The 13,260-nt window shown below is 37.8% G+C and overlaps 1 protein-coding gene and 1 pseudogene across 1 annotated transcript; both read right to left on the reverse strand.

Moving 5' to 3' along the window:
* Nucleotides 1-759: 759 nt before the first annotated feature.
* On the reverse strand, nucleotides 760-1,624 carry LOC116094352 (annotated as a pseudogene).
* Nucleotides 1,625-8,130: 6,506 nt separating this feature from the next.
* On the reverse strand, nucleotides 8,131-10,961 carry LOC116094363 (claudin-34-like). Its single transcript, XM_031376183.1, has 2 exons — nucleotides 10,832-10,961; nucleotides 8,131-8,815 (listed from the first exon to the last, which is right to left on the reverse strand). Exon 2 carries the CDS (start codon nucleotides 8,791-8,793, stop codon nucleotides 8,155-8,157), a length of 639 nt encoding a protein of 212 aa, XP_031232043.1. The 5' UTR covers nucleotides 8,794-8,815; nucleotides 10,832-10,961; the 3' UTR covers nucleotides 8,131-8,154.
* Nucleotides 10,962-13,260: the final 2,299 nt, after the last annotated feature.

A 13,260-nucleotide genomic window follows, 5' to 3' on the forward strand; every position in this document is an offset into this window, starting at 1 on the left:
TTCTTAATTTGTTAATGTGGTCAAAGGGTATCCCTTGGAATCCCCTTACTGGATTTCACTGGACTGAGCAGAATACTTTTATACTTTAATGATGAATTTATTGGGTACTAAATCTATTCATATTTTAACTTATAAATGGAAAATCTTAAATAAGTATGTGATACCAACTAAGGATCACCAATGGGGGGATAAAAAAAAAAAGAAAGAGGAGAGCAAGTTCCTGCCTTAGCAAGCAGAACAACTTGGGAGCTTCAGGTATGTGTAACACAAGAACACAAGAAAGGTTACAAGAGTCTCCTTCTATGACTAAGGAATTCTGCTGAGGTCAGGTATGTGTCATGGGGCTCAGAAAGACTATTTTGTGAAGCTGTAAAGGTGATGACTGAATTTCCTTGAAGAATCCAAACTATAAGAAATTGCAGAGTTTTGGAATACTCTCAGGGTAATCTGTTAACAGAGTATGGAACTACCCCAAGAAAGAGAATTGTGTTATAGTCAACAAAGCTGAAAGGATTTGAAGATAAGCAGATTTCCTTAAAATCAAACACTGGGGTGTAGTACTTGGAGTTTGCCCTACTGGTTTTGGCCTTGTATTGGACCAATATTTTTCTATGCTCCTTTTACTCCAGTTTAAAATGTTAATGCATATTTTATGCCATTGTCTGTTAAAAGTATGTGATCTAAATTTGGTTTTGATTTTACATGGGATTACAGGTAAGAGGTTGCCATGACTCTCAGAAGAGAATTTGAACTTTGGACTTTTTTTTTTTCACAAATAGGACTTTTTATTTGTCACTATTAAAAATCTGGGTTCTAGACTGATTCTTGGACTGGTGGTTCATACCCGTCTGCTCGGTCAACCTTAGCCCCTGTCTCATCTCCAGTTGTTTTCCCGGAACTGCCACCTTCTCCATGGAGCTCCATGAGCTTTCCCAATTCAAACTTGGGTTTCTTCAACATTTTTACTTTTCTAAGAAAGACATCATGAAGAGAATAAATGGACTGGCAAGCCTTTTCTATGTCTTTCCCAATGCTGTCTGGAATCAGTTTATTAACTACTTCCTTCAAGTCATTCATCTGCACTTCTCGGGTCATGATTTCCATCATCTTCTTCCGGATCTGGCGGACTTGCTGGTGCTGTGCATAGGATGTCTTTCTTATCTGGTTGTTGCGTTTCTTAGTGAAACCAATAAAGAAAAGTCAGAGCAAATACCCATTGGTCGTCTTGATATCAACATGAGCTTCAGTCATGGTCTGCCACTTTTTGACCATGGAGCACATTTTGTCCCGGGTAAGATCCATGTCATTGAAGTTAGTCAGACAGTTTTTGCCCTGAACGTCCTCAGTAATTAGCTTGAAATTTCTAAATGCAACTTCATCATTCTGGAGATGGGCAAGGCTTACTTCAAACACACGACCCTTGATGCCATCAGATGCAATTTTGGTTCCTTGAGTCCTTGTGACTAGTGTTTTTCCAATGTTCCTAATATTGAACATTGCTGGTGCTTTCACATCATACCAGTCTTTCTTAGAAAATGGATCAACCACTTTCTTCTTAGCTCCCTTCTTGCCACCTTTCGTCAGGCGCTTGTTATTGCCGACCACCATGGTGCCGACCAGAGAGCCAAAAGGCTGAACTTTTAAACAGTGTTGAGACTATGGTATTTTATCGAGAGTTTTAAAAATTTTAAATTTCATTTAAAAATGAAAAAAAAAAGTACATTTTTTTCTTTTCATTATAATATGGCTACAAACCTATTGGGGACAGGAAGTAGAATGTGGTGATTTGAATAAAAAGGACCCTCACAGAAGTTCTTCCTCATAAACCCATATTCCCAGAAATAGTATTAAGACTCAAACGATATTTACAAATACTTTGGTCATAAAGCTAGGCTCTTCTCTGACTGGGATCATAACATAAGATAACCCAATTATTTTAATCTAAACTTTGTCACATGGCTGGTTATCTGTACTCAGGTACCATGTATCTATCTCTCACATCTTCCTGGGATGATTGCCAGTGCCTGACTCTATCTCAGAATTATTTCTCCTCCTGGATGTCACACTTTCTATTTCATGCCTAAACCATAGGCCATAGGCTTTTTATTTGAGAAGACATGCATCCATACTGAACACAAGATTTTCTCTCTACAGTTCCCACTTTTAGTTCAATAAAATGCTCTTTATATTTCAATTATAAATTGAATATAATTGTACCACTGGTATTTTATTTGATCAGTAGCTGGCATGCCACAATTGAATCAGCTCCATATGAAAGTTATTGATGCTTATCATCTTCAAAGTGGAATGGGGGTACTGTCAGGAACAGGCCTATCTCACATTCAAAAGATTTTTTAATAATGAAGTATTTTAAGTGCCATATTCTGGAGTCTCTGAGGTTTGTGAAGACCATCTATCTATTTATAGTATATCTGAACAAGCAAATGTTGCATATCTCTAGCTATATATTATCTCAACTCATTATATATATTTTTGTGATAATCCAGATTAGTATCTAATAAGACAATGAGTTTGATATCCTCAAATTTGCATCAAAGATCTCTAGCGATGTAAGATTGTGGCTATAAAATAAATTTTGGTTTAAGAGTAGATTCAATAATCAACCCCTATTTGTCTAATTTTGCTATAATATTTCTATACCCTGTTTTTCTTTTCAACCCCATTTCTCTTTATCTAAGAAGGAAGGATAAAGAAGAGGAAAGGAAAGATAGAAATCCCTAATCTACACACCCTATTTAATTTCTTCCTGTTCAAGACTATATTTGTAAATCATATCCTAAAATAACAACATATCTATTACTCATAAAATGATCAAAACCATCCACCCCACCTTAATAGATTGGGATGCAGGACTTCTGATAATTGCTTACTGAAAAATTGGGGTAAAGAAGTCCCATTTCATTTGGTTGTCCAAAAGGAAATTAGAAAAAACAATGGTTAAGCCAAAAGAAAACTAGCCTGAATCATTTGTTGTATAGTCTCCCTATGCTGAGAAAGTTCAAGGTTTAACTGAAGTCTTGACTGAAACAATCTGAAAGGCTGGATGAACTGAAGTTATTTGTGACTTCCCTTCCTGACATTGTTCTTGATTGTTTCTGACAGTATCAGTAGAGGATCATTCATCCTAGCATCCTCTAGCATGGATCTTGTCAGGGCTGGTACCTTGGCCTTCCATTCTGTCACATACAAACTTTACAAGTAATATGTAGCTCTATAAAGTCATTTGTGTGAAATGTGCAGTATGGAATGTTCAGTTCACACAGGTCAAATAAAGATTTTCTGTTCTTTGTGTGAGCAGGTGAAAGACAAATATCTTTCTTTAGAAGAGAGTTTGATCATAAACCAAATTTTAATCTTCATTCATGCCATATGAAAGGATGGCATGATGAATATTGAGGAGTTTATAGTCATCAAGATACGTTGGCAACATATAGCTGAAGTTCTGGCCAGAGACAGAAGTCTCAGCTAGTGCCAGAGGCTGTCCTTATGTATAGGGATCAGTATATACTTTACCTATCTTGTTGATCTTGTCAATTTTCCTCTTCTTGTGTGTATCCAAGATCTTCTGTGGGTCTCTGTCTGTCAAATCTGATCCCTATTACATTGTAAGGAATCAAACGCTTTTTTGTTCTTTCCTGAGAACACAACTCTAGATCCTCTCTACAAACATAGCATGCCTTTGGTCCAGGAGTTTGACTTCATTAAAAGTACACACTTTTTCTGTTGGATAAAAGCAAAACAACATTTCCCAACCCCAAACACTAGGTTCCCACATTTGCCATTTACCAGTCAAATGTATCTTTCCTCCAGCAAAATGATTTTTTGGCAACAGAAAAGAATTATCTTGAAAGTTGAAATTATAAAGATACTTTATATGGATAAATATACCCATATTCCCCTTTCTATTTATATAAATTTAATATATATACTATGAACATTCCTAATCCTAATTATAATTATGCAAAACCTATATAGTACTTTTAAAGAAAAATGTCATTTTTGATTTGCAACTGTTGTCTACAAGTAGCTGTATCTATCAGTAGCAGGTCTCACCCTGATTTTATTGTGCAGAGTGTGCTGGTGTAGAATTTACAGAGATCTGCCTATCTCCATCTTCTTTGTCTGCTGTGTTTTAGCTTAAACATTGTTCTGTACCGAGCCATGCTACCATCCCTTTGTTTACAGGTGGAAGCCTTTCATCCTTCTGCTCAATTCTGACAAGGTCAGCCAACCTAGGGCTGCATTTCCACACACCATGAGAGCATTAATTCCCATAGGACAAGATTGGGCCCAATGGCTATGCCAAGCTTTAGAGAATCTGAAGGGGCTTATCCTGAAACTGTGGTCTCTAGGAAGTCTCCACAGATTTTTCCATCCACACTTCCATCAGTTGCATTCATCCCCTGTGTAACCTGGAGCTTGGTTCCTCCATCTTCAGCTACCACCATGGTCTGCCCTTAGAAGAAGACTCAACTTCTGTGTTTTGTTTTTAAATTTAGTAAGGAATTCTTTAAAAATTCTCCTTCCAAACAACTCTGTGGGTTCCTTATTCTTGACTTGGAAACCTCATTTCAAGATATATGTCTTATGATATTTTGGGAATCTTTAGCTTTAGTCTTTTATTTATTTTTTAAAAAAATTGGACATTTTATTTGTTTACATTTCAAATGTTATCTCCTTTCTTTGTTTCCTCTCTGCAAACCCCTTATCCCATCCCCCTATCGCCTGCTTCTATGAGGGTGCTCCCACACACACCCACCTTCCTCCCTGTCACCTCCCTAGCCTTCCTCTATACTGGGGCATCAAGCCTTCATAGGACCAAGGGCCACTCCACCCATTGATGCCAGATAAGGTTCTTTAGCTCCTTAGTCCTTCCTCTAACTCTTCCACTGGTGTCCCTGAGCTCAGTCTGAAGTTTGGCTGTGAGTATCCACATCTGTATTGTTCAGGGTCTGGCAGAGCCTCTCAGGAGACAGCTGCATCAGGCTTCTTTCAGAAATCACTTCTTGGCATCAAGAAATAGTGTCTGGGTTTGGTGCCTGCATGTATGATGGATCCTCAGGTGAGGTAGTCTCTGGATGCCCATTCCTTCAGTCTCTGTTCCACTCTTTGTCCCTGCATTTCCTTTAGACAGTAGCAATTCTAGGTTAAAATTTTCAAGGTGTATAGGTGGCCCCAACCCTCATCTGGGGGGCCATACCTAATTTCTGGATATGATCTCAACAGGTTCTCCCTCCCCTTTTTCGGGTATTTCAGCCAATGCCATCCCTGTGGAATCCTGGGAGGTTTTTGCTTTCCTAGAATCTGGGACTTTCTGGTTTCAATCCCCAGTTCCTCATCCCATACTGCTACATACCTCTGTTTAATTTCCTAACCCTTTGTACACCAAAACAAGACCTCTTGACTGGCTAGTTCAACTTTTTTCCCTGCTTTTTACCCAGTCCTTTTAAGGATGTAAGTTTGAGTTGTATCTATATGCTAGGAATATATCACCAAATATTCCAAGTCTTAAATTGAGACAGGAGACATTATACAAATGAATCATGTCTGGCCACAGATTGATAACTACTGGGTCTAAAATCTTGATCTATTCTTAGAATAAATTTCTTTTTCTTTTTCTTTTTTTAGATTTTATTTTACATGATATGTACAGATGTTTTGCAGATATCTGAATCTGTGTAAAATGATCATGCCTGGTATGTATTCAGTTCAAAGATGGTGTCATTGTGATGGTTTATATATGCTTGGCCCAGGGAATTGCACTATTAGGAGGCATAGTATTGGTGGAGTAAGTGTGTCACTGTGGGTATGGGCCTAAGACCCTCACCCTAGCTGCCTGGAAGTTAGTCTTCACCACCAGTAGCCTTCAGATGAAGATGTAGACTTCTCAGATCCTCCTGTACCATACCTGTTGGGATGTTGCCATGTTTCCACGTTGATGATACCGGTCTGAACCTCTGAACCTGTAAGCCACCATCAATTAAATGTTCTTTATATAACTTGCCTTGGACATAGTTTCTGTTCACAGCAGTAAATCCCTAACTAAGTGTCAGATTCCCTGAGACTGTAGTTAAAGTCAGATGTGAGCTACCATATGCTTGCTAGAAATCAAACCCCAGGTCCTCAGTTGGAGAAACAACTGCCTTTATCCACTTGGCAAACTCCTTAGCGTTTGTTTCTTCATTTATTAAGTGCTTGGAGTAAAACACAGTGGGATAATCACTGTTCTTTATAAAAACACCTCAAGACCTTTATCATTTCCATACATCAAAATTGGACAAAAATCCACTCATGAAACATCAAGAACTGCTTCAATATTCAAAAAACAAAAGGTAAAAGCAAATCCAAACAATAGCTTCAACTTCTTTTATGAATTATTGAAAATAATTAGAGGGGAATGATGAAGCAGTTACTCCACCTTCTTGATATGCATGACAATGTGGAGTGAGTAAACAGACATAGTAGGTAAGTTCAAACTCTCTAATTTCATCTAATTAGAAACACATCAGAATATGACCTTGTGGAATTGTGGAATGCTAATATACCATTGATACAAACAGGGACCTCTATATGGAGATGAAACTTTTAGTTGGGAAAACCATCAGGCTTAAATGAAATTAAGCCCTCTCCTCAAGGATCTGCCAAAAATTTTATCAAACTTTGTATTAGTAAGAGGCAGATACTATAAAATACCTATATAGCAACATTCAAAAACCTAAGAGGCAGACTGAGCAAATTACATGCATATATAACTAAAGAGGATCGTTTGTGGGGCAATAACATTTCCAAGAATTTAATTTTAAATGAAAAATTCCTAAACTTTAAAAGAAATATGATAGTCAGACAAGGAAATCTCCATTTGCAATTTGAGATGAAAGGGTGAGATACCTGGAATTTAAAACATTTAGGGGAAAATAAATAAAAAGGTCTGAAGTTAGATGAGATAAGCAGAGCAAAAACTTCAAAAGAGTTGAACATTGTATAATATTGGGGAGATTATTTACACTAGTGTTTCAACATTAATGTATTTTATAAAGGTTCATAAAATAAAGAAAAACTATTATCATACCATGGAAAATGGGTCTGCTTTTGGTTTTAGTATTGACTTCAGAGAACAGTATGTGACATTAATGAATTCTGATACTCATTTACACATAGACCATTTTGATGGCTATTCTTCATTATCAACTTGACTACATCTGGAACTAAAGCTCCAAAACCGAGGGCATGCATGTAAGGGAATTTTGCTTAATTTGAAGTATTAATACCTAATTCAAATTCAAATTTTTGAGACACCAAGACACACCCTTTATGGAGATTTTTTAAGTGGAAAAAATACATAAATCAATCTAGATTCTGAGGAGGGAAGGAACAGCTTTAATCTAGATCTAATCTAGTACAACCCTTTTGCTGGAATCCTCTATTAGGACATGGAAGAAGGAAGCTATTGTTCTTTGTCTACTTGCCCCCATCTTGCTAACAATTCCATTATTTCACTGCCATTAGAGCCTTCTCTTTCAGGATTCCATCATATACTAAAGAGCAACTGAAATATCCAACCTTCTAGACTGTGCGACTACTGGATTCTTGAACTTTCTGGTTGTAGCCAACCATTATTGGATTAGCTGGATTAAAGCCTGTAATGTCATTGTAATAAATTGTGTGTCTGTCTGTGGTGTGTGTGTGTATAGGTGTGTATGTGTGGTGTGTGTATATTTGTGTGTGAGAGAATATAGTTTATGTGAGAGATTGATTCTATAAATTCTCTTAGAGAACCCTGACTAATACAACCATGTTTACTGATTATTTACCTTAAACAACCATATTTAAAATTTAAACTCTGAAATACAAATTAGAAAGTTGAATGATAAAAAGCCAACAAAACTTAAACAAACAAACAAGAAAACAAAATACAAAATAATCTAAAGCAAATAATTAAACCAAAGAAGTAATAAACCAAATAGGAAAGAATGATAATTGTTATTTTGCCATTTTCTGCTATCCAGGGCAGGGCTTGACATCCTTGGACAATCTAAGTCAACAGCTTAAACTTCCATTAGATCCTGTTTGGGTCCCCAAAGCCACCACCAAGCATTTTCCACTTTTAAGGTTATGCATGGTATCAATTTATTTTCAGACAAGAGGAAGATTTTCTCTTTCCATAGAAGGACAGTAAGAAATAAAAATTATAGCACTTAATAAAAACAACATGGCAGATATGCTTGCCACTCCCATGGCACTTCCTGCTCTTTGAGCATATGGAAAAAGTGGTATTTGGAAAGAAGGCAGGAAACATATCCCTTTCTTGCTGGGTACAGAGAAGTAATTACACATAACAGCAAGAAAAATAAAGGTGCTAGCAACAGCGTTGAGAATAGCTGAAAGAACAAATGGATTGTAGTCATCATTCTTCTTCAGCTTCTCCGTGTATAACTGCTGTAGAGCAAAGACAGCACAAACTGTCCCAACCAGACCAATAATGTTTGCAACCAGGAGCAGATGTTGAGCTAACCGAATATCCAAAGGAACAAGGGTGTCACGGTAGGTGTAATGATCGCAAACTCTCTGGTGGGTGGAGTTGTCAACACGGTGGCAGATACAGGCCTTCCACATACCTATAAAAGCTATGTTTGGGGAGGAAACAGTGGGTTCCTCCAAATACCAAACTCGCCATTCAGGAAGGCCCATAGATGTGCTGCACATTATCCATGCAATGGTGGCCAAGGCGAAACCTCTCATTTGGTGATTGGCAGACTTGTTGAAGAAGGCCATGTTGGCATCAAATATGTGGAAACTGAAAAAGAAATGCAGGAATATATAAAGTTGCCTTCTTTCAGCCTTCAATAGTGCCCTTTAGATTAGCTGCACCAAAATGGTAGTATTGTGATTTAAAAATGTAATAGCCCTTTTTCATTAAGATGTGCTATTGTAAGTATGGTCTGAGATAAAAAAAAAAAAAAAAAAAAAAAAAAAAAAAACATAAAAGAGCCCTGTGATAGTATTTGCTGAGAACTTCACAACATTGAAAGATTAACAGATTCTAGTACATACACTTTAGTTTTTGTTATACATTACCTTAAAGCCAACCCATCGAACAGAGTATTTCCCATACATCAAATTAGATGAAAATTGTCAATTTAGAAACTAGAGAAATCTTCATTAGGAAACAAATCTTCAATGAAGAGAGAATATTACAAATATATTACAGTATATATTTTATTTATTTTTCTTGACCTGTCATGAAATATGTTGGAAAAATATAAAACACAATACATTTGAATTCTAAGATGACTCATGGTTTTTCTTTTGTTTTAGGTTAAAAATATAGCATTTAAGCCTGGCACTGGTGGTGCATGCCTTTAATCCTAGCACTTGGGAGGCAGAGGCAGGTGGATTTCTGAATTCGAGGTCAACCTGGTCTACAGAGTGAGTTCCAGGACAGCCAGGGATCCAGGGATACACAGAGAAACCCTGTCTTGAAAAACCAAAATCCAAAAAATATATATATATATATCATTTGTGTATATGTATGTGTGTGTGTGTGTGTATGTGTGTGTGTTTGTGTTTGAAATAGTTTTACTAGAAAGCAGCTGAACCATATGCCTGAGACCTAGCTTGAATTGAAAGTTCAAATACATACTATTCTGAAAAGCCAGAAAATAGCAAGTGTGGGTTCAGGCGAATGAAAGAGAAGACAAGAGAAGAAATCAAATTCTGCTTGTGGAGAACACCAAGAATGCCTGCATGTTCTAGAAGGGGTATCATGAATTGGTCCACAGAATAAGAAATTTTGATAGCTGATCCTTAAAATCACTTCCAGTGGTCAGAGCAACCCTAGCAGAGAACATATAAATAACCAACATTGTCTTTGGTTAAATATTCCTGCTCAATTGTTTTCAGGTATTGTAGGTTTAAGCTAAAATATTGTACATATTAGACAGCCTATCTACCATGAACCTGCCCATCTTTCAAAAAGAAATTGTTTTGAGACAGGTTTTTGTTAATTACTCAAGCTTGCCTTGAAATACTTATAGTTAGTTTGTCATATATGTGACCAAAGTACCCCAAACAAAAAGTTATTGGCAATTATTTATTTCATTGCCATTTCAGATATGTCAGTCTATAGTCTTCAGCTTTATTGATTCTAGGTGTATGGTGAGGGAGATAAACATGGTAAAAAGTGAGGATGACAGGGAGATTCTACTTCATAATGGATAGGAATGAGGGAAAAAGAAAGGATTAGGTATGATTTTAAAAATTCATAGGCCCTGCCTCTGGTATCTGTTTTCTCTAGCTATGACCCATCTCTTTAAAAATGCCCACAAACTTCAATAACATCAGCATCTGAGAGGCCAAGGATTTAACACCTGAGACTTTTTAAGTAATAGGCCATACACAAACTGTAACTGCTGGCTTTTCAAAAGGTAGAGTACTTTTCCTATTTATAATATTGGGAAGATGATAAATTCTCAAGTAGTTGACATAATGAATTAATCTTGAAGACATTAGGCAAAATGAACTAAGTCAGTCTCAGATCAAGGACTGATTAAATATCACTAGGAAGGTCCCTGGGAGGATGAATTCTAGAAATAAATGAAGTAGAATTTTGGCTAAAGAGTGCTGTGGGACCCAGCAAGAGCATAACATTCCATAAGAACATTTCATTTGGGAAAGATAATCAATGGTGAGAGTTACAAAGCCCCTCAGGGTACTGAGGCCATGGAACTGTATATATAATAGTCATTATTAAATTTTATATGTATATTTAACCACATTAAATAGAATAAAGAAGGCTAGGGCATATACTAACCAGCAGTGCTGTCTTCAAATTAACCAGTGACAAGTAACGAGGCAGGAATGTCCGATATCTGGGAAAAGGGAGCCCACAGGAAGGACACAGCTATCCAAGTGTCCCTCCTACCTCTGTATTCTTAGCCACACTGAACTTCAAAACTCTGAGCCCTTTCTTGTATCACCACATTCCAGTCCTTTGTGACTTCATCACCCCACTCTCCCCTCCCTCTCTCTCCCCCTCCCTCTCTCTCCCTGCTCCCTCTCTCTCCCCCTCCCTCTCTCTCTCCCTCCCTCTCACACCCTTTCTCTCCCTTATTTCTCTCTCACCCTAGCTCTTCCCTGTCTCTCCCCTCCCATGTCTCTCCCTTCCCTCTCTCTGTCCCCACCTTGCTCTCCCCACTCTATTCTTTGTCTCCTCTCTCTCTATTTCCCTCCTCTCTCTGCTCTTTCCTTTCCTCATCCTCCCCTCTTCTTTCTTCCCTTCTGTCTTCTCCTTTCTATTTATCGTCCCTTCATATCCTCCTCTCTTTCTCTATATGTCTGTCTCACTCTGCCTTTTCTTTCAGTCTCTATTTCTCTATCTCTCCCTCTCTCTCTAGCTCTTTTCTTCTTTCTCTTTCTTGCTCCTCCTCTCTCTACCCTCTCTCTTGATCTACATTTCTATTCAGCTCTCTTTCTCTCTCCTAGGTTCACTTTCACATTCTCCTCATTTTCTCATTTCACTCTATTTATTCCATTCTCCCTTTACTCTCTCCCTCCATTTACCCTCCCTATGTATAACACTTTGTGCCTTGAGGGACAGAATGGGGCATAAAGAGGGAGAGAGGGGAGAAGAGAAATAAAGAGAAAGGAAGAGAGAAGGTAGATGGGGAAAATGGAAAGACACAGGAAGTGAAAGCTGGAAAGAGAAGAAGGAAAGAGAAAAAAGAGGAATGAGGGAGAGAGGAAAAGATGGTGAGGGAGTAAGTTGAGAGGGAAGAAAAATGGAGACAAAGAAGGAGAAAGGAATAATAGGAAGATAGAGGAGGAATAGAGAAATGGAGGGAGAGATAGAATGATAGAGAGAAATAGAAATAAAGATAGGGACAGAAGGAAGAGACAATGATAGAGAGAAAGAGAAAATGGAAGAGAATGAAACAGTAAGAAATGGAAAAAAAGGTAGAGAGATGGAGACAAGAAGAGAGAGGAGAGGATAGAGGGGGGAATAGTCAAGAATAGTGAAACAAGAGGGGGAAGAAAGGGAAACTAGGGGGTAAAGAGAAGGATAAATTATGGAGACAGAATAGGAAAATGATGAAGTGAAGAAGGATGAAAGAAGAGTAAAAGTAGGAGAAGACATGGAGAGAGGAAAGCAAGATGAAAATGAGTAAAGAGTAGAGAAAAATGGGGAGAGAAAGGGGTAGTGTGTGAAAAGGGTAGAGAGGAAGAACAAAGGAGGAAAGGCAGAGAGGGTGTTAGGGAGAGGAGGAAGGAGAGAGTAAAAGAGAGATGGGGATAAATACAGAAGAAAAGGAAGCAGAAAGATGGGAATCAGAGAAAAAGGCATAGTAAGAGTAATATAGAGGATGAGTGACAAAAAGGAGGTTGAGATACTCCTGCTCTCTTTCTTTTTCTTCTAAACATTTTTCTTTTCATTATGTATCTTTCTCTTTTCTTCTATATCTCCCTGGACTGACCCTCCTCTCCAATTGTTTCTCCTTCTCACTGTCACTTCTTTCCCTCTGTAAGTCTTTTTCCCCTATCTTGTTCTCCTACTTATTTAATCTCTTTTATCTTTAACTCTCTCTATATATTTCTCTTCACATCTCTCTTTAGCTCTCACTCATTCTATTTGTGCCTCATGCTCTTTCAGTTTGTATCTTTCTTCTCTCCATTTCTCTCTGTTTGCTCTGCCTTTCTGTCTCTTTCTTTCAGGGGAGAGCTTGAGAGAAAGGCAGGAAAAAAGAAGATGATAAATTAGTCAGAGTTGGAGATAGGAAGAGAGAGACAGGTGGAAGGGAATGAGTGAGGAAGATAGGAGAGAGAAAGACAAATGGGAGGAGAAAGAAGAAGAGAGATGATGAGAGATGAAGGAATGAAAGTAGGGAGAAAGAAATAGGAGGGCAGAAAGAATGCAGATGTGAAAGATTGGGGTGAGGAATGAGAGAGAAGGATAGGGAAGAGACATTATGAAGCAAAGACAGAGACATAGGAAAGTATAGACATGAAGAGGAACAGAAATTATTGACAAAAAAGAGAGGGAAGGGTAGATGGAGAAACACATGGTGAGGGGGTGTTAGAGAGGGAGTGTTGTAAATAAAGAGAGACAGAGATGAAAGGAGAGAAAGGAGAAGAAAGACTAAGAAATTTTGGGAGAGACAATTGATGAAGGTAGAGATAAGAAGTGGGGAGAGAATGTCTCTAGAAAAAGAGACAGAGATGAGAGAGTAGCAATGAAAAAGAAAG

The sequence above is a fragment of the Mastomys coucha genome, chromosome X (assembly GCF_008632895.1).
Source record: "Mastomys coucha isolate ucsf_1 chromosome X, UCSF_Mcou_1, whole genome shotgun sequence".
NCBI lineage: Eukaryota > Metazoa > Chordata > Mammalia > Rodentia > Muridae > Mastomys > Mastomys coucha.

What these genes read in the sequence shown, in the direction of transcription:
- LOC116094363 (XM_031376183.1), bottom strand. Translation starts at nt 8,793, where the DNA reads ATGGCCTTCTTCAACAAGTCTGCCAATCACCAAATGAGAGGTTTCGCC.